The 20,524-nt window shown below is 43.8% G+C and overlaps 1 protein-coding gene across 2 annotated transcripts; it reads left to right on the forward strand.

Moving 5' to 3' along the window:
* Positions 1–265: 265 nt before the first annotated feature.
* On the forward strand, positions 266–7,454 carry S100B (S100 calcium binding protein B). 2 transcript variants are annotated; one of them, XM_061167377.1, is made up of 3 exons: positions 266–350; positions 3,265–3,402; positions 6,216–7,454. In XM_061167377.1, the coding sequence occupies exons 2-3, from the start codon at positions 3,265–3,267 to the stop codon at positions 6,354–6,356; spliced, it is 279 nt and encodes a 92-aa protein (XP_061023360.1). In that variant the 5' UTR covers positions 266–350; the 3' UTR covers positions 6,357–7,454. The 2 variants fall into 2 exon arrangements, with proteins under 2 accessions (XP_061023360.1, XP_061023359.1); XM_061167376.1 differs by lacking the exon at positions 266–350 and adding an exon at positions 721–853.
* Positions 7,455–20,524: the final 13,070 nt, after the last annotated feature.

Consider the following 20,524-nt stretch of genomic DNA (forward strand, 5'->3'; position numbering starts at 1 on the left):
AAGTATAAATTTAAAACCAGAACAAAAAGCTGACTCCCCACTTTCTGCCCTACAGGCCTTTTTCTTGCTTGGCCCGAGTGCGGGCCTGGCTCCCCGAGCTAGTCCCGGGTGGCCGTCAATGCGGGCCCTGTGTGTCCAGCCCCCGCGGGCTGCGGAGCCAGGAGAGGGAGACGCAGGCCCCGCCCCCGCCCCCGCCAGAGCCCCGCCCTCGGTTCCCATTGGCTGCCGGGCTCTCGGGGGCTGCCGGTCACGCCCCCCCGCGAGAGGATAAGAGGCCCTTTCTGCCCTAGTCCCGGCATTCAGGACGCCGAAGCCAGAGGTGACTGGAGCGACAGCCAAGGACCACTGACGTGAGGACACTCAGGGGAACCTACTCTGGTGTTTGGGGGGCAAGACCCGGAGGGTGGGCTTGGGATCTGGGTGGTAGTTTAAAAACCCCTTTAGAGTGGTGGTTTAGTCGCTAAGCCGTGTCCGACTATTGCAACCCAGTGGACTGTAGCCTGCCAGGCTTCTCTGCCCATAGGATTCTGGCAGCATTTCAGAAGTATAACTCTCCCACTGCCTTGCGGACACAGCTGCTTCAGCTCCAGGCAGCGAGATTCATCCTACAGATTAATCACTTTCTCTCGGTGATTCATCACTAAAGTCGGGGAAACGTCGGGTCTGCGGCTCAGTGTTGCTGCAAGTCGGCCTCTTCCTTAATTCTTTGAAGAGGGTTTGCGTCCTCCGCGGAGGGGGGAACAGCCGCCTTGAGCTCGGAGCCGGCGTCTTCGGACGCCCTCCCCCAAGTCAGCGCGAGTGAGGAGGTCTTTGCAATTAAATTACAACTGAGCCAAAGAAATTGAAGTCTGTGGTAGGTTTAAGCTTCCTCAGGTTTCTTGGGGAGGTGGGACTCTTGCCTAGAGGGATTCCCACATCTCCTGTGATGTGACCCTCTGAGGAGCTAACGCCCAGCAGTTCTCCTGTTTTCGAAATAAAAGATTAATGTAGAATAATCACGGAATGAAGCGAAAGGGGAACTGGATATTTGATTTCCAGTTCTCTTAAACAACTTTTAACCAGCAATTGGGAAGACTGTAACAGGAAAAACTTGTAAAAATTAATTTGTAGTGTGTTTAATGAAGAAGATCACATTTTATGGCTTTTTCACATATGGGATATATATTTTATGCCTTTCCTTAAAAAAAATGCCACTAGTCATACTTCACACAACAAATATTTTAGCCTCATCTTTCCCAGTAATCATGAAGCTTGAGAAGCATAAGGACCATGCAAAAGTTTCTTGAGTTTTTTGTTTACTTTTTTAAACAAATTAATAATTGAGAACTCGAATGCAAAGTCTAAGAAAGTATGAAATATTAAAGATTTAATCCATCTGAATTGTTATGTCTACATGTGATATTTTTAAGGACTTTAGAGCAAAACAAAGCATACTGATTGTTAATAGGGTTAGTATAGCAAAGATCAGGCCAAGGCAAAAATCCTCAATCCTTTTCCTTTGAAAGTCAGAAATAAATAATTTAAATCTTATATTCCAATTGATTTTTTTTAATATAAATGATTTCAATACAGGAATGGCTTTTCACAAATTAGACATAATTCTTTATTTTTAACTATGACACTGCAAAGATTCTTTAATGATTAGAACTCAAGGCCAAAAGCTGGCAAATTTCTTTGGCTGAGCGTCCTTCTGTTTTGTGAAACAGTTGACAAGCTGTCCTTTGTAAACTGCCTGTTTCCCAGGGTTGAACAGCTGTTTCCTTGGCTTGCAGACTGTGTGGTATAAGGTACATGTTGTGGGGGGAGACAAAAGCTTCCTACCTTGATAAATGCAGAGAAAAGGCGCTGTTCTGTTGGAGGCAGCGCCGCCAAGAATACAAAGTGCCTGGAGGTGGTCCAGCCTCTGCCCACATTTGTTCTGGCATCAGAGCTGGTATTGGGAAGGAAGACATTTTCCTCTACCCTTCTAAATTCTTCTCGCTGGTCTAAGAATTAAATAAACGTGGGACAGGTATACAGGAGAAATTCAAAGCAAAGTTTAAAAACATATATACATGGGAGAGACCCAGGAAAATTCTCACTCACCAAAATGCCCACCTTCAATACCATCGTCAGTTCAAGACAAGGGAGGATGTTGGGATCAGTGGTTTGGGGCTTCAAGGGGGAGGAAAGCAGTTCATACAGAGATGGTGAGCCAGTGTTTGCTGTGCCATCGGAGGTGATGGGACACAGAGTGGACTTGGGTCTCCCAGGGTTTCCTGCCCACCCCCACCCCCCGCCTGCCTCCCTCAACCCTGGCCCACATTCCTTGCTGACCTCTCTCTCTGGCGGTTGCTCCATTCCTGTAATAGGCCCTCCATCTAAATTCCGATTCAGGCAGCTAAGGGGAGGGTCAGAATTTCTTCCTGAGTCCTGGGGGCCTTGATTGTTTTCAGATGAAAATAATCTGCGTCCCAAAGAGACATTTTGGGGTGGCAAGTCTTGCTCCCCTACAATAACTTCATCAGATGATTGTATAATACCTTCAAATTCAAGGTACCTTTCCTTGATCTTCTTTTTCAAAAAAAATTGTGGCAATTCTACCATATTTATTTTTTTCAGTTGAATTTTCTAGCTGTTTTTTGGTCATGTTCCTCGCCAACCCCCAAAAAAAATCAGAAACATTTTTGTTAAAAATGAGTTAAATTTATATATCCATTTGAAAGAAAGTAAGTTCCTACATTTTATGACCTCAGTAGTTTTTGGAAGGACCTATACTTTTCTTGCTAAACTTATGCTTAGAAATATGTGTGTGCTGCTGTGAAACAGGACTTTTCTGCCACATTTTCTAATTGCTTATTGACAGAACATAGGAATACTATTGACTTCTGTATCCTTATTTGGCTCCTATTCATTGTAATTAATTCAAAAACTTGCTCCCCTGCACTGTCACCTCATCTTGCAGTCCTTCCAGGACAGGGTGGGGAGTCTCCCAGGGGTGGGGAGTCTCCCAGGGATGAGGGAAGACTCAATCCCCAGCCGCCTCATTTCTCTTCCTCTGTATTTTGGTTGAAGTTTCCCCCAAATGCAACCAGAAGCCAGAGGGCTTGGGAAGAGAAGATAGAGAAGTGAGGGGTGGTGGGGAGCGGGTTCAAGGGGTGATGAAAAGTCACACCCTCTAAGCCCAAAAGGGGAGGTGAGCCAAAGCCACTTGCCCCCAATGGTAAGGTCTGTATAGGTAACAACTGCTCTGTTCTACAAAGCATCTTTCTTTGTGGGCCCCAGATGTCTGAGTTAGAGAAGGCCATGATGGCCCTCATCGAAGTCTTCCATCAATATTCCGGGAAGGAAGGGGACAAGCGCAAGCTGAAGAAATCAGAACTCAAGGAGCTCATCAACAATGAACTTACCCATTTTTTAGAGGTGAGTCTTGCTTTTTAAAACTAAAGTAACCTGCTCTCCTGTCCTCTTGTAAGACCATCTATCCCTTTTCTCTTCTGAGCTGCCCTGAACATGGCTCCAGGTTGGTGTCAGGACACCTCTGTTGTTTCTGAAAATGTGTTTCACAAGTGAGCCCTCACTACAGAGGCTGGCTTAGGTAGGCCCCACACTTTTCATTTTGTCTACAGTAAGAGCATCCAGTAAAAACTGCTGTCTCAAACACAAGAGTACAGGTTCTTGGGAAAAACCTAAGGATGTACAGCAATAGGGTGGCTTCCCCTTTGGCTAAGTGGTAAAGAATCTGCCTGCAGTGCAGGTGATGCAGTAGATGCAGGTTCAGTCCCAGGGTCAGGAAGATCCTTTGGAGGAGGGCATGGCAACCCACTCCAGTATTCTTGCCTGGAGAATCCCATGAACAGAGGACCCTGGCGGGCTATAGCCCATGGGGTCGCAAAGAGTCAGACACGACGGTAGCGATTGAGAACGTACAACAGTAACAATGACAAAATGGGATGGAAAATATACCACGACTTATCACACATTGAACATACAAGAAAACTGCTAAAAATAAGCTTTTGTTCTTGGGAAGAGGACTGTTTCGGCTTTCTCTACATGGTTAGATCCACCACAGTGAGAAGATGCCAGGTGTTACTGAGCTCTCAGCACAGTCGATGCTTGGAGAGATGCAGGCCCCAGGACCTGGCTCATCACCAAGAGGCCACAAGCTGCTCATGAGAGGCCCTGGGGCCTTGCAGGGGGCCCCGTGGGTGAGGTGCCCTGGAGGGAACTTGGGAAGCTGCGTGAGGACATCTGATGAGCCCCCCCTGCCCTGGCAGCTCCCCTTCTGGTGGACGTGTGTCCAGATGCTCCGTTGAGGACTCACTTCCCCACTCACAACCTTCACTGCCCTTGGCTCAGCCACACGTCATCTCTGCTGTATCCGTATTGTGTATTCAAGGCAAGGAACTGCAGTCCACCTGGTACCTAATATTCCCTTGGTGCCCAGAAGCAAGGTTACTGAAGTGATCTTGCACCCAGAGGAAATGGCCATACAATGCACCAGTGCACTCATGTCTGACCAGGAACTAATTCCTGGGAAGACATGTGAGCCCAGCCCACATGGTGGTGGGAGCTGTCCTCCTGGGCAGGCTGGACCTTGGTGCAGGACGAGCCCCAGGCTCTGTGCCCCGAGCGTGCAGGGCTCTCCCCACCCAAACACTCTATGGCTGCAAATGGCACCACCATCAGAGGAAGTGGCCTGCAGACTTCAGAGGGGATTCCCTAGTCTGATTTTGAAGCTGGTTTTCTCAGGCACCCAAGTTCTCAGAGTGGTAACTGCCTGCTCACACTTTTACTTATCTTGTTTCCCACCACCTTACCTAAGAATCAGAAGGTCCTAGATCCTTCTGTGAAAAGAATTGTTGAAATGAGACAATGCTTATCAAGTGCAGCTCAACAAATGTAGCTACTGTCATTAATTATTTGTTTAAAACATAGAAAAAGCTTAGCATGTGGGAAACACAGTTTATAAAATAAAAGTAAATCATGATAAGTATATCAAGGTATCATGAACATTATTGGCCCAGTTTTTATGAAGTAGTTTCTGTTTGGAGGCAAATCTTTCCTGTAATTGAAATTAATCTTTTAGCAGATGTTTATAGGTGGCACCCAACCCCTCATGAGAACCTCAGTCTTTTACATGTTTTATGTCTAAGGCAGCCATTGTGCGTTATACTCGACTTCTTCAGGCCAAGCGCTCCTGCCCTGAGGACTGGGTGTTCCAAAGAGTCAGCAGTGTTATGCTTCTCTTCAGCACGTGTGCACATCTTTTCTGCACTGTCTGTCCTTCTGTTTCACCACTCATTTGACTCCATGTTGGGCATAATGTCAAGAGAGCCCCAGACACCTCGAAAGCAACTCAAGTGCCAAAAAACACAAGAAGTTAATAAATATAGGGCATGTTCCTGAGAGTTATTTCAGCCAGAAACTACTTTCAAAAATCCACTGGAAGCCTTCACTATAGGGCCTTCCACACGTAGAAACAATGAAAAACTTGTAGGGGCCAAAAGTTCATTTTTGCTTTCAAGGCATTTGCATATAATGCACTCAGGCTGATCTAGACTATACTCTTCCTTTTTTTTTTTTTTTTAGCACAAACAGCCTGTAGTTTTTCAGATCCTGGCTGTTCCATTCAGTCTTTTAGTAGCCAGAACCCCACTGCACCTAAAGGAAAGTGGGAGAGAAGGCTCAGACCCCTAGTGACCTCTGCCAACCAACAGCCTCCTGGTCACTGGAGAAAACCTTTCTGGAATTTTGCATTTCATGTCTTAGGTTGTTTCTAAATTAATTGTGTGTGTGTGTGTGTGTGTGTGTGTGTGTGTGTGTGTGTGTGTGTGTGTGTGTGTGTGGCTGTGCTGAGTCTTTGCTTCACAGGGCTACTACTCTCTAGTTGCCGCAAGCCGGGGTTTCTCATTGCCGTGGCTTCTCCCGTTGTGGAGCACAGGCTCTAGGGCACGTGGGCTTAGGACATGGGTACTGTGGTGCGTGGGCTCTGGAGCCCAGGCCCAGTAGTTGTGGTGCAGGGCCTTAGTTGCTCTGAGGCATGTGGGGTCCTCCTAGATCAGGGATCGAACCCACGTCTCTGGCATTCGCAGGCGTATTCTTTACCACTGAGCCACCAGGGAAGCTGTTAGTCTGTTTCTAATACAAAATTATTAAAGCCAGCCAAGAACATGTCTTTGTGGCCCTAATGTTCATATAGAAGCAAACTGGACAACCTGTCTTTTCTCTCTCAGGAAATCAAAGAGCAGGAGGCTGTGGACAAAGTCATGGAGACACTGGACAGTGATGGGGACGGCGAATGTGACTTCCAGGAATTTATGGCCTTCATTGCCATGATTACCGCCGCCTGTCACGAGTTCTTCACACAGGAATAAGGAAGAGAAAGCAACGGAGCTGTTTGCAGCAGAGACGAAGTTTGACCAGGGGAACACAGGCAGGGCTTGCAGGGCCGTAGGAGCTGAGCTTTCTGTGTTATAGCTAATTAGGAAACTTGATTTGCTTCGTGAGGGAACAATTGAAACCTCTTTCCAAGGACCATTTTTAGTGTCCCCAGCCTTACTTCTGCATTGCTAGGCATAGTGTTAGCTTTCTGGTCCCAGGACTCTTGGTAACTATAACTTAGGAAAGTCATTTCTCAGTCACAAAGCATGTGCTGTGCTAGCTGTCCAAGCTGTTGAGACCCCTCACCTAGAAAAAACAAACTGACTACCAAAAAGGACTGGAGCATTGTGGGTTCCACATGCTGCCACATTTAAAAACACAGAGCTTTGTCCACCGTCCTTTGAAAATGTTGCCCGTCATTAAATCTTCTCATCACTGGAGCAAATGAAACCTGATGTGGCTGGGTGGCCTGACAGTCTGTCCCACCTACCAAAGAGCATGGTCACATTTAGAGCCCTTCCCAGCAGGTGAGCGGTGATGTTTGCGTATGCAGTTAAGCTAACAGTTCTAAATGGAAAATCTGTCTCATAAGATGACAAATGCTGATATTATAACTGTAATAAGAACTGAGAATCAGACTTCTGCATTCAGTGGGACTCTCCCGACAGGACCACACTTTGCTGGATCTCTGGGATTTGGGGCAGGGGAGCAGGGGGCAGGGCTGGTCACAGCTCTGCCCCTGGAGACGGCCATACCCAAGCACCTGCGCCTCCTGTTCTGTCTGTAGAATGAAGGTTATGACGGACGTGTCTGATGTGCGGTGAAGGTCATTCTTGATCTCTGTGCAGACAGGGTCTGCTTTCTGCTGTTGGTGAAGCCAGGGAATTTTATGACCGTTATGCTTTTTTGCCACCATTTTGAAAAAAAATCAAGTTACAAATATTAAGAATCACTCCCAGGAAAATTCAAATTAAGTATTATGCTTATCCATCCTTTTTCTGTTATGCTTTTTTTAAGGACACAAATTTGGAAATCATAAACTAATTGATTGCTTGTAACTGCATTAAATAAAAAGCACTGTAACAAATCTACTTGGTGGTTAAGCATGAAATAAAAGCTGTATTCTTGCAAAACTGGAAAAAGGAGTAGAGTCCACACAGCCTGTCTTCATCAGCACTGCAGATACGGCACCCCCCAGGCCAGGGTTGAAACTTAGGTGGGGAAGAGAGGGCATGACAGGGCAGGAACACGAGGAGGGACAAAAAGAGAGGGGTTCGGAGGGGTGGGTCCATTGGAGAGACATAAAGGGGAAGGCTGTCTTTTCAGTTCAGTTCAGTTGCTCAGGCATGTCTGACTCTTTGTGACCCCATGGACTGCAGTACACCAGGCTTCCCATCCACCACCAAACTCCCAGAGCTTGCTCAAACTCATGTCCACCAAGTCAGTGATGCCATCCAACCATCTCATTCTCTGTCGTCCCCTGCTCTTTCTATCTTTCCCAGCATAGGGTCTTTCCTAATGAGTCAGTTCTTCACATCAGGTGGCCAAAGTATTGTAATTTCAGCATCAGTCCTTCCAATAGATATTCAGGACTGATTTCCTTTAGAAATTGACTGGTTTGATCTTCTTTCAGTCCAAGGGACTCTCAAAAGTCTTCTCCAACACCACAGTTCAAAAGCATCAATTCTCTGGCTCTCAAGATTTCTTTATGGTCCAATGTTTACATCCATACATGACTACAGGAAAAACCATAGCTTTGACTACACAGACCTTTGTTGGCAAAGTAATGTCTCTGCTTTGTAATATGCTGTCTAGGTTGGTCATAGCTTTTTTCCCAAGGAACAAGTGTCTTTTAATTTCATGGCTGCAGTCACCATCCGCAGTGATTTTGGAGCCCAAGAAAATAAAGTCTCTCACTGTTTCGATTGTTTCCCCATCTATTTGCGATGAAGTGATGCAACTGGATGCCATGACCTGAGTTCTGAATGTTGAGCTTTAAGCCAGCTTTTTCACTCTCCTCTTTCATCAAGAGGCTCTTTAGTTGCTATTTGCTTTCTGACATAAGGGTTGTATCATCAGCATATCTGAGTTTATTGATATTTCTCCCAGCAATCTTGATTTCAGCTTGTGCTTCATCCAGCCCAGTGTTTCTCATGATGTACTCTGCATATAAGTTAAATAAGCAGGGTGACAATATACAGCCTTGACATACTCCTTTTCCTATTTGGAACCAGTTTGTTGTTCCATGTCCAGTTCTAACTGTTGCTTCTTGACTTGCATACAGATTTCTCAGGCGGCAGATCAGGTAGTCTGGTATTCCCATCTCTTTCAGAATTTTCCACAGTTTGTTGTGTTCTACACAGTCAAAGGCTTTGGCATAGGCAATAAAGCAGAAGGAGATGTTTTTCTGGAATTCCCTTGCTTTTTTGATGAACCAATGGATGCTGGCAATTTGATCTCTGGTTCCTCTGCCTTTTCTAAATCCCACTTGTACATCTGGAAGTTCTCAGTTCACATACTGTTGAAGCCTAGCTTGGAGAATTTTGAGCATTACTTTGCTAGTGGGTGAGATGCGTGCAGTTGTGTGGTAGTTTGAACATTCTTTGGCATTGCCTTTCTTAGGGATTGGAAAGAAAATTGACCTTTTCCAGTTTCTGTGGCCACTGCTGACTTTTCCAAATTTGCTGGTATATTTGGTGCAGCACTTTCACAGCATCATCTTTTAGGATTTGTAATAGCTCAGCTGGAATTCCATCACCTCCACTAGCTTTGTTTGTAGTGATGCTTCCTAATGCCCACTTGACTTCACATTCCAGGAGGTCTGGCTCTAGGTGAGTGATCACACTATCATGATTATCTGGGTTGTGAAGATCTTTTTTGTATAGTTCTTCTGTGTATTCTTGCCACCTCTTCTTAATATCTTCTGCTTCTGTTAGGTCCATACCATTTCTGCCCTTTATTGTGCTCATGTTTGCATGAAATGTGTCCTTGGTAATAATTTTCTTGAGTATCTTAATTTTCTTGAATTTCCCATTCTATTGTTTTCCTCTATTTCTTTGCACTGATCACATAGGAAGGCTTTCTTATCTCTCCTTGCTATCCTTTGGAACTCTGCATGCAGATGGGTATATCCTTCCTTTTCCCCATTGCTTTTAGGTTCTCTTCTTTCCTCAACTATTTGTAAGTCCTCCTCAAACATTTTGCCTTTTTGCATTTCTTTGTCTTGGGGATTTTTTTTTTTTTCCCCAAGCGACGCTCAGACAGGCGTAGCCTTTTTCTTGGGGATGGTTTTGATCACTGCCTTCTGTACAAACCTCCAGAGTTCTTCAGGCACTCTGTCTATCAGATCTAATCCCTTCAATCTATTTGTCACTTCCACTGTGTAATCATAAGGGAATTGATTTAGGTCATACCTGAATGGTCTAGTGGTTTTCCCTACTTTCTTCAATTTAAGGATGAATTTTGCAACAAGGAGTTCATGATCTGAGCCACAGTCAGCTCCGGGTCTTGTTTTTGCTGACTGTATAGAGTTTCTCCATCTTTGGCTGCAAAGAATATAATCAACCTGATTTCGGTAGTGACCATCTGATGATGTCCATGTGTAGAGTTGTCTCTTGTGTTGTTGGAAGAGGGTGTTTGCTATGTTCAGTGCGTTCTGTTGGAGAAACTCTGTTAGACTTTGCCATGCTTCATTTTGTAGTAAAAGCCCAACCTTGACTGTTACTCCAGGTAGGTTTGTTACTGACTTCCTAGTTTTGCACTCCAGTCCCCTATGATGAAAAGGACACCTTTTTTTAGTTCTAGAAGGTCTTGTATGTCATCATAGAACCCTTCAACTTCAGCTTCTTTGGCATTAGTGGTTGGGGCATTGACCTTGATTACCGTGACGTTGAATGGCTTGCCTTAGAGATAAACTGAGATCAGTCTGTCATTTTTGAGATTGTACCCAAGTACTGAATTTGGACTCTTTTGTTGACTATGAGGGCTATTGCATTTCTTCTAAGGGATTATTGCCCACAGTAGTAGATGTGCTGGTCATCTGAATTAAATTCACCCTTTCCTGTCCATTTTAGTTCACCGATTCCTAAAATGTTAATGTTCACTCTTGCCATCTCCTGTTTGACCACTTACAGTTTACCATGATTCATGGACCTAACATTCCAGGTTCCTATGCAATATTGCTCTTTACAGCATTGGACTTTATTTCCATCACCAGTCACACCCACAACTGGGCGTTGTTTTTACCTTGGCTCCATCTCTTCATGTTGTTGTTTTTTTTTTTTTTGGAGTTATTTCTCCACACTTCTCCAGTAGCATATGGGGCACCTACCGACCTGGGGAGTTCATCTTTCAGTGTCATATCTTTTTACCTTTTCATTACTGTTCATGGCGTTCTCAATGCAAGAATACGGAATGGTTTGCCATTCCCTTCTCCAGTGCTGCAGTCCATGGGGTCACAAAGAATGGGACTGAGTGACTGAACTGAACTGTGGAGGGGTGGGGCCATGGGAGGGACATAAAAGGGCAGGGCCATGAGGACAGACATAAAAGGAGCAAATAAAGGGGAGAGGTGGGGCCATGGGAGGGATATAAAAGGGCAGGGCCATGAAGAGGACATAAAAGGGAGGGGAATAAAGGGGAGGAGTCTGGCCATGGGAGGGACATAAAACAGAGAACTTGACATGAACCAAAAACTTCCAGATGTTCAAGCTGGTTTTAGAAAAGGCCAAGGAACCAGAGATCAGATTGCCAATATCCGCTGGATCATCGAAAAAGCAAGAGAGTTCCAGAGAAACATCTATTTCTGCTTTATTGACTATGCCAAAGCCTTTGACTGTGTGGATCACAATAAACTGTGGAAAATTCTGAAAGAGATGGGAATACCAGACCACCTGACCTGCCTCTTGAGAAACCTGTATGCAGGTCAGGAAGGAACAGTTAGAACTGGACATGGAACAACAGACTGGTTCCAAATAGGAAAAGGAGTATGTCAAGGCTGTATATTGTCACCCTGCTTATTTAACGTATATGCAGAGTACACCATGAGAAACACTGGGCTGGAAGAAGCACAAGCTGAAATCAAGATTGCTGGGAGAAATATCAATATCCTCAGATATGCAGATGACACCACCCTTATGGCAGAGAGTGAAGAGGAACTGAAAAGTCTTTTGATGAAAGTGAAAGAGGAGAGTGAAAAAGTTGGCTTAAAGCTCAACATTCAGAAAACTAAGATCATGGCATCTGGTCCCATCACCTCATGGGAAATAGATGGGGAGACAGTGGAAACAGTGTCAGACTTTATTTTGGGGGGCTTCAAAATCACTGCAGATGGTGACTGCAGCCATGAAATTAAAAGATGCTTACTCCTTGGAAGGAAAGTTATGACCAACCTAGATAGCATATTGAAAAGCAGAGACATTACTTTGCCAACAAAGCTCCATCTGGTCAAGGCTATGGTTTTTCCAGTGGTCATATATGGATGTGAGAGTTGGACTGTGAAGAAAGCTGAGAGCCAAAAAATTGATGCTTTAGAACTGTGGTGTTGGAGAAGACTCTTGAAAGTCCCTTGAACTGCAAGGAGATCCAACCAGTCCATCCTAAAGGAGATCAGTCCTGGGTGTTCATTGGGCGGACTGATGCTGAAGCTGAAACTCCAGTACTTTGGCCACCTCATGCGAAGAGTTGACTCACTGGAAAAGACCCTGATGCTGGGAGGGATTGGGAGCAGGAGGAGAAGGGGACGACAGAGGATGAGATGGCTGGATGGCGTCACCGACTCGATGGGCATAAGTTTGAGTAAAACCCGGGAGTTGGTGATGGACAGGGAGGCCTGGCGTGCTGCGATTCATGGGGTTCCAAAGAGTCAGAGCGATTGAACTGAACTGATGAGGAGGGACATAAATGGAGGGAATAAAGAGGAGAGGTGGGGCCATGGCAGGTATATAAAGGGGAAGGTTGGAGGGATGGGCCATGGGAGGGACATAAAGAGGGGCATACAGGGGAGGGTTGTGGGGGTGGACTGGAGGCACTGTGGGGACTCAATACAGCTCACTTGCTCAGTTGTGTCTGATTCTTTGAGACCCCATGGACTGCAGCATACCAGGCTTCTGCCACAAACATGACTGCAAATTCTGGTATACAGATGTATTAGAATATGAAAAATTTATTTAGGTTAAGAGATAATAGAATTCAGTATAAACCAAAGGACAAGGGAAACAGAAACAAAAGGACAACAAATACTCTTCTGAAAATAGATGATGGTGGAGAAGATCATGGAAACAGTAGAAATACTGTAATTAGTAGCAGAAAGAAAAAAGAGTGATATACACATTGCAGAAGTAGATAAATGGAAGAATGAAGGAAATGACTTAAAAAATTAATTGGTAGGAAAAATCATTGGATACATGATTCTTTTAAGTAAAAGAAACAAAAACCCTAAAAAACAAATGCATGAAAGTTGAAGAGAAAATGCCACCAAGAAAAGAGACAAGAAATAAAAATAGGATAGGGGTTAAGATACACTCTTAAAGTGTAAAGGACAAAGAAAAAAATAACAAAAGAAAAAGGGTAAAAAAGTTTACCCAATCAATACATGACATATTTTGATCTATAATCAAACATACATGATTATCTTAATTACATAGAAGAGATTTTTTTGGAAAGTGAACAAAAATTAAAGAAGAGAAATAGAAATGACCAAAGAAGCCAAGGAAGAAATTTTAAGAAAAAAGAAGAATTCAGTAAAAGGGAAATTACTAACAGACTAGAAAACAAAGATAAAGAAATTTTAAAAGTTGATGTAGTAAAACCACAATGTAATCATACCATAAGAATTTTTTATAAAACCAATACAAAGAAGATATTGAAATGGGGTGATGTAAGAGATAGGAGCACCCACTCCAGTGTTCTTGCATGGAGAATCCCAGGGACGGGGGAGCCTGGTGGGCTGCCGTCTATGGGGTCACACAGAATTGGACACGACTGAAGTGACTTAGCAGCAGCAGCAGCAAGAGACGGGAGCATGAGTTGAGACTTGGTAGGGGAGAACAGAGTGAGTAGGAGAGATTCTAGAGAAGTCTGAGTACCGCCTGCAGCCCTGAGACCCCAGCCACACCCGCATCCTCACCAGAGCCGGTCTCAGTGGCCCGGTGCAGGCAGGTTAACTCGCACGCGCTGCGCTGAAAAGCAATGGCAGGCAGCCAGAGTTATGGGGAAGGGGCTGCATGACTTCATCTCCCACTGGAAACGAACTTATTTGTTATCCAAAGTGGAAGTGGCCTTGTGTGCAGGCACTTAATAAATCTTACTGAGAAAGATCTCAGGGCTACAAGGAGATACTCAGACTTCTCTAGAATCTCTCCTACCGATTCTATTCTCCTCTTTCCAAGTCTAAACTTATATTCTCAATTCTTCAGTTCAGTCACTCAGTGGTGTCAGACTCTTTGCGACCCCATGGACTGCAGCATGCCAGGCCTCCCAGTCCATCACCAACTCCCAGAATTTACTCAAACTCATGTCCATTGAGTTGGTGATACCATGCAACAATCTCATCCTCTGTCGTCCCCTTCTCCTCCTTCTCCTGCCTTCAATCTTTCCCAATGTCAGTTCTTCACATCAGGTGGCCAAAGGATTGGAGTTTCAGCTTCAAAATCAGTCTTTCGAATGAACACCCAGGACTGATTTCCTTTAGGATGGACTGGTAGGATCTGCCGGGACCAGCTGGCAAAGAGAACAAGTCCCAACCGCAACGACACGGAAGCCTGAGGAAAAAAAGCTGAAAGTAAAGGATGGGGTTGAGAGGGCTGAATGCTCTTTAGCCAAGTCAGCGAGTTTATTGAGTAAAACAGCTACCTTTATACTAGTACAAGCAGAAAACATAATTCATAAAAAATTCCATCTGGTGTTTGTCACATCAATACAATTCTTTGTTTCAAGTGATTGCAGAAGCTTACATCTTGTTTTCGGCATTCCCAAAATAAACTACTAAGTGAAGGTCACTACTACGTTTTTCTCAAGGAAGAACAAAGGAGACCCGGCAAATGTTTTACTACTTTATCATGGGGTGGTGGGACAGGGAATGGCCTCTTTCAAGGCCTTTCCCAGGGCATTTTTGGGCCTGGCTTGCAGGCCGGCTCCCTGCAAGGATCTCCTTGTAGTCCAAAGGACTCTCAAGAATCTTCTCCAACACCACAGTTCAAAAGCATCAATTCTTTGGCACTCAGCTTTCTTTACAGTCCAACTCTCACATCAATACATGACTACTGGAAAAACCATAGCATGACTAACAGACCTTTGCAAGTAATGTCTCTGCTTTTTAATATGCTGTCTAGGTTGGTCATACTTTTCTTCCAAGGAGTAAATGACTTTATTTCATGGCTGGAATCATCATCTGCAGTGATTTTGGAGCCCAGAAAAATAAAGTCAGCCACTGTTTCCCCATCTATTTGCCATGAAGTGATGGGACCAGATGCCGTGATATTAGTTTTCTGAATGTTGAGCTTTAAGCCAACTTTTCACTCTCCTCTTTCACTTTCATCAAGAGGCTCTTTAGTTCTTCTTCACTTTCTGCCATAAGGGTGGTGTCATCTGCACATCTGAGGTTACTGATATTTCTCCTGGCAACTTGATCCCAGTTTGTGCTTCATCCAGCCCAGTGTTTGTCATGATGTACCCTGCATATAAGTTAAATAAGCAGGGTGACAATGTACAGCCTTGATGTACTCCTTTTTCTATTTGGAACCAGTCTGTTGTTTCATGTCCAGTTCTAACTGTTGCTTCTTGACCTGCATACAGGTTCTCAAGAGGCAGGTCAGGTGGTCTGGTATTCCCATCACTTTCAGAATTTTCCACAGTTTGTTATGATCCACACAGTCAAAGTCTTTGGCATAGTCAATAAAGCCAAAATAGATGTTTTTCTGGAATTTTCTTGCTTTTTCAATGATCCAGCTGATGTTGGCAATTTGATCTCTGGTTCTACTGCCTTGTCTAAAACCAGCTTGAATATCTGGAAGTTCAAGACTCATGTATTGCTGAAGCCTGACTTGGAGAATTTTAAGTATTACTTTTCTAGCGTGTGAGATGAGTGCAATCATGTGGTAGTTTGAGCATTCTTTGGCATTGCCTTTCTTAGGGATTGGAATGAAAACTGACTTTTTCCAGTCCTGTGGCCACTGCTGAGTTTTCCAAATTTGCTGACATATTGAGTGCAGCACTTTCACAGCATCATCTTTTAGGATTTGAAATAGCTCAACTGGAATTCCATCACCTCCACTAGCTTTGTTCATAGTGATGCTTCCTAACGCCCCCTTGACTTCACATTCCAGGATGTCTGGCTCTAGGTGAGTGATCATACCATCGTGATTATCTGGGTCAAGATCTTTTTTGTACAGTTCTTGTGTATTCTTGCCACCTCTTAATATCTTCTGCTTCTGTTAGGTCCATACCATTTCTGTGCTTTATTGAGCCCATCTTTGCATGAAATGTTCCTTTGGTATCTCTAATTTTCTTGAAGAGATCTCTAGTCTTTCCCATTCTATTGTTTTCCTCTATTTCTTTGCACTGATCACTTAGGAAGGCTTTCTTATCTCTCCTGGCTATTCTTTGGAATTCTGCATTCAAACGGGTCTATCTTTCCTTTTCTCCTTTGATTTTCGCTTCTCTTCTTTTCACAGCTATTTGTAAGGCCTTCTCAGGCAGCCATTTTACTTTTTTCCATTTTTCTTGGGGATGGTCTTGATCCCTGTCTCCTGTACAATGTCACGAACCTCCGTCCATAGTTCATCAGGCTCTCTGTCTATCAGATCTAGTCCCTTAAATCTATTTCTCACTTCCACTGCATAATCATAAGGGATTTGATTTAGGTCATACCTGAATGGTCTAGTGGTTTTCTCCACTTTCTTCAATTTAAGTCTGAATTTGGCAATAAGGAGTTCATGATCTGAGCCACAGTCTGCTTGTTTTTGCTGACTGTATAGAGCTCCTCCATCTTTGGCTGCGAAGAATATAATCAGTCTGACGTCAGTGTTGGCCATCTGGGGATGTCCATTTGTAGAGTCTTCTCTTGTGTTGTTGGAAGAGGGTATTTGCTATGACCAGTGCATTCTCTTGTCAAAACTCTATTAGCCTTTGTCCTTCTTCATTCTGTACTCCAAGACCAAATTTGCCTGTCACTCCAGGTGTTTCTTGACTTCCTACTTTTGCATTCCAGTCCCCTATGATGAAAAGGACATCTTTTTTGGGTGTTAATTCTAAAAGGTCTTGTAGGTCTTCATAGAACCATTCAACGTCAGCTTCTTCAGCGTTACTGGTCTGGGCATAGACTTGGATTACCGTGATATTGAATGGTCTGCCTTGGAAATAAAGAGAGATCATTCTGTTGTTTTTGAGATTGCATCCAAGTACTGCATTTTGGACTCTTTTGTTGACCATGATGGCTACTCCATTTCTTCTAAGGGATTCCTGCCCACAGTAGGAGATATAATGATCATCTGAGTTAAATTCACCCATTCCAGTCCATTCTAGTTTGCTGATTCCTAGAATGTTGACATTCACTATTGCCATCTTCTGTTTAACCACTTCCAATTTCCCTTGATTCATGGACCTAACATTCCAGGTTCCTATGCAGTATTACCCTTGACAGTTGAATCTTGCCTCTATCACCAGTCACATCCACAACTGGGTGTTGTTTTTGCTTTGGCTCCATCCCTTCATTCTTTCTGGAGTTATTTCTCTACTGATCTCCAGTAGTATATTGGGCACCTACCAACCTGGGAAGTTCATCTTTCAATGTCCTACCTTTTTGCCTTTTCATACTGTTCATGGGGTTCTCAAGACAAGAATACTGAATTGATGCTTCATATCTTTTATACATGAGTAATTCATATCTTTTTAGAATTTACTGAGGTTTGCTCTATTGCCTGACATTGAATCTAGCTTGGAGACTGTTCTGTGAGCACTCGGGAGGACCTTGCATCCTGCTCTTCTTGGGTGGAGTGTTTTATAGTGTCTGTTAGGTCCGGTTGGTTTACAGTGCTGTCCAACTCCTCCATTTTCTTGTTGAAGTTCTGCCTGGTTATTCTATCCATTGTAGAAAATGGTGTATTGATGTCCCAACTATCATCCTTTCTTTTCCATCAGCTTTTGCTCCGTATATGTCAGTGCTCTTTTGTGAGGTGCACACATATTTATAATCACTAGTCTTTCTAATGGGTGGATTCTGTCATCATCATGAAATGTCCCTTTTTATTTTTTTCTATTGATTTTGTTTTAAAGTGTATTTTACCTAAAATTAGTAAAGCCACTATGGCTTTGTGATACAAGAAATATGCTATTTGCATGAAATATATTTTTCCAGTCTTTTACTTTCCATCTATTTGTATCTTTGAATCTAGAACATGCCTTTTTAATAGCATATAGTAGGGTAATGCACATACACACACAGAGTCTGAAAAAAATCTGCCTTTTGAATGAATTGCTTAACCCATTCACATTTACTGTTATTATTGATATAGTTGGATTTACCTCTGGTATTTCACTTTTTGTTTTCTGTGTGTCTCATATCTATTTATTTACTTGACTTTTTTTACCTCTAATCATCCTTCTTAAAAATTTATTTTTGGCTGCACTGGGTCTTCATTGCTGCTCATGGGCTTTCTGTAGTTGTGGTGAGTGACCACCACAGTTCAAAAGCATCAATTTTTCGATGCTCAACCTTCTTTATGGTACAACTCTCACATCCATTCATGACTACTGGAAAACACCATAGCTGAATAGACAGACCTTTGTTGGCAAAGTAATGTCTCTGCTTTTTAATACACTGTCTAGGCTGATCATAGCTTTTCTTCCAAGGAGCAAGCGTCTTTTAATTTCATAGCTGCAGTCACCATCTGCAATGATTTTGGAGCCCAAGAAAATAGTCTGTCACTGTTTCCATTGTTTCCCCATCTATTTGCCATGAAGTGATGGGACTTGACTATGCCATAGCCTTTGACTGTGTGGATCACAACAAACTGCAGAAAATTCTAAAAGAGATGGGAATACCAGACCACCTGACCTGCCTCTTGAGAAACCTGTATGCAGGTCAGAAAGCAATAGTCAGAACTGGACATGGAACAACAGACTGGTTCCAAATAGGAAAAGGAGTACGTCAAGGCTGTATATTGTCACCCTGCTTATTTAACTTATATGCGGGGAAAATCATGACAAACACTGGGCTGGATGAAGCACAAACTGGAATCAAGTTGCCGGGAGAAATATCAATAACCTCAGATATGCAGATGACACCTCCCTTATGGCAGAGAGTGAAGAGGAACTGAAAAGTCTTTTGATGAAAGTGAAAGAGGAGAGTGAAAAAGTTGGCTTAAAGCTCAACATTCAGAAAACTAAGATCATGGCATCTGGTCCCATCACTTCATGGCAAATAGATGGGGAAACATTGGAAGCAGTGTCAGACTTTATTTTTCTGGGCTCCAAAATCACTGCAGATGGTGATTGCAGCCATGAAATAAAAAGACGCTTACTCCTTGGAAGGCAAGTTATGACCAACCTAGACAGCATATTAAAAAGCAGACACATTACTTTGTCCACAAAGGTCTGTCTAGTCAAAGCTATGGTTTTTCCAGTGGGCATGTATGGATGTGAGAGTTGGACTGTGAAGAAAGCTGAGCGCCAAAGAATTGATGCTTTTGAACTGTGGTGTTGGAGAAGACTCTTGAGAGTCCCTTGGACTGCAAGGAGAGCCAACCAGTCCATCCTAAAGGAGATCAGTCCTGGGTGTTCATTGGTAGGACTGATTTTGAAGCTGCAACTCCAATATTTTGGCCACCCGATGCAAGAGCTGACTCATTTGAAAAGACCCTGATGCTGGGAATAATCAGGGCAGGAGGAGAAGGGGACAACAGAGGATGAGATGGTTGGATGGCATCACTGACTCAATGGACAGGGGTTTGGGTGGACTCTGGGAGTAGGTTGATGGACAGGGAGGCCTGGCATGCTGCACTTCATGGGGTCACAAAGAATCGGACACAACTGAGTGACTGAACTAAACTGATGGGACTGGATGCCATGATCTTAGTTTTGTTGAATGTTGAATTTTAGGCCAGCTTTTTTGCTCTTCTCTTTCACTTTCATCAAGAGGCTTTTTAGTGCCTCTTCACTTTCTGCCATAAAGGTGGTGTCATCTGCATATCTGAGTTTATTGATATTTCTCCTGGAAGTCTTGATTCCAGTTTCTGCTTCATCCAGCCCAGGATTTCACATGATGTACTCTGTATATAAGGAAAATAAGCAGAGTGACAATATACTGCCTTGACGTACTCCTTTCCCAGTTTGGAACCAGTTCGTTTTTCCATGTCTAGTTATAACTGTTGCTTCTTGAAATCATCCTGAAGTGACAGCGGTATTGCAGCGACCTCCACTCTCTTTCCCTGACCACACTCAGCTCTGAAGCTCCATCCATTCCCAGCTGATTGCTCTACCGTTGTCAGCAATGCTCTGGGGGGCATAAGCTGCTCTATAGCCTAATGACCTAATTCAGGATTTACAGAAGAGAGAGTTCCCAAGGTCAGAGTTTGAAGTTTGTTCTCAGGAGGGCTCTTCCTCGCTGTCTCATCCCCTGGTTCTCCTGCTAACCAGTTGGCCTATAATTCAGTCTGTGTCTTCATTGACTCTATGAACCTCCTCCTAAATGCCTTTCACCACACTTGTACTGCTTTCAAGAGTGCCCTTCTGACTGACCTCCTTCATGCTCTGCTGCAAAGAAAGTCTGCTCTTTTACAAGAGGTGAGCAGTTACCTGTTTTACAGCTTGCTTCTCCCAGCAGGAAGATCTCTGAGCAGGGTTTTGGACCCTGGAGTGAGAACAGTGGCTCCCGTCTATCTGGGTGAGTCCCCGGCTTCAGAAGCTAAATGCTCAGGGGAGCAGGGGTCATTAGCCTGAGGTCGTCCCAGTGTCTCTTCCCCATCTCATGAACTGGAAGGGCACCCGGCGCCCTGTATAGTTAGAAGCACTATGTCCCTCCCATCTCATGAGGTGGAAGGGCACCTGGCGCCCTATATAGTTAGAATCATTTGCTCAAGGTAGAGACTCCATCCACTAGAGAAGAACAGAGCATGTTATCTCTCATCTGGTCTCACCCAGAACATATCTATACCAACAGATAACC

The sequence above is a fragment of the Dama dama genome, chromosome 19 (genome assembly GCF_033118175.1).
Source record: "Dama dama isolate Ldn47 chromosome 19, ASM3311817v1, whole genome shotgun sequence".
Lineage (NCBI taxonomy): Eukaryota > Metazoa > Chordata > Mammalia > Artiodactyla > Cervidae > Dama > Dama dama.

What these genes read in the sequence shown, in the direction of transcription:
- S100B (XM_061167377.1), top strand. Translation starts at nt 3,265, where the DNA reads ATGTCTGAGTTAGAGAAGGCCATGATGGCCCTCATCGAAGTCTTCCAT. An exon ending in AACTTACCCATTTTTTAGAG is followed by an intron (nt 3,403 to 6,215) that starts GTGAGTCTTGCT and finishes TTTCTCTCTCAG; the next exon opens with GAAATCAAAGAGCAGGAGGC.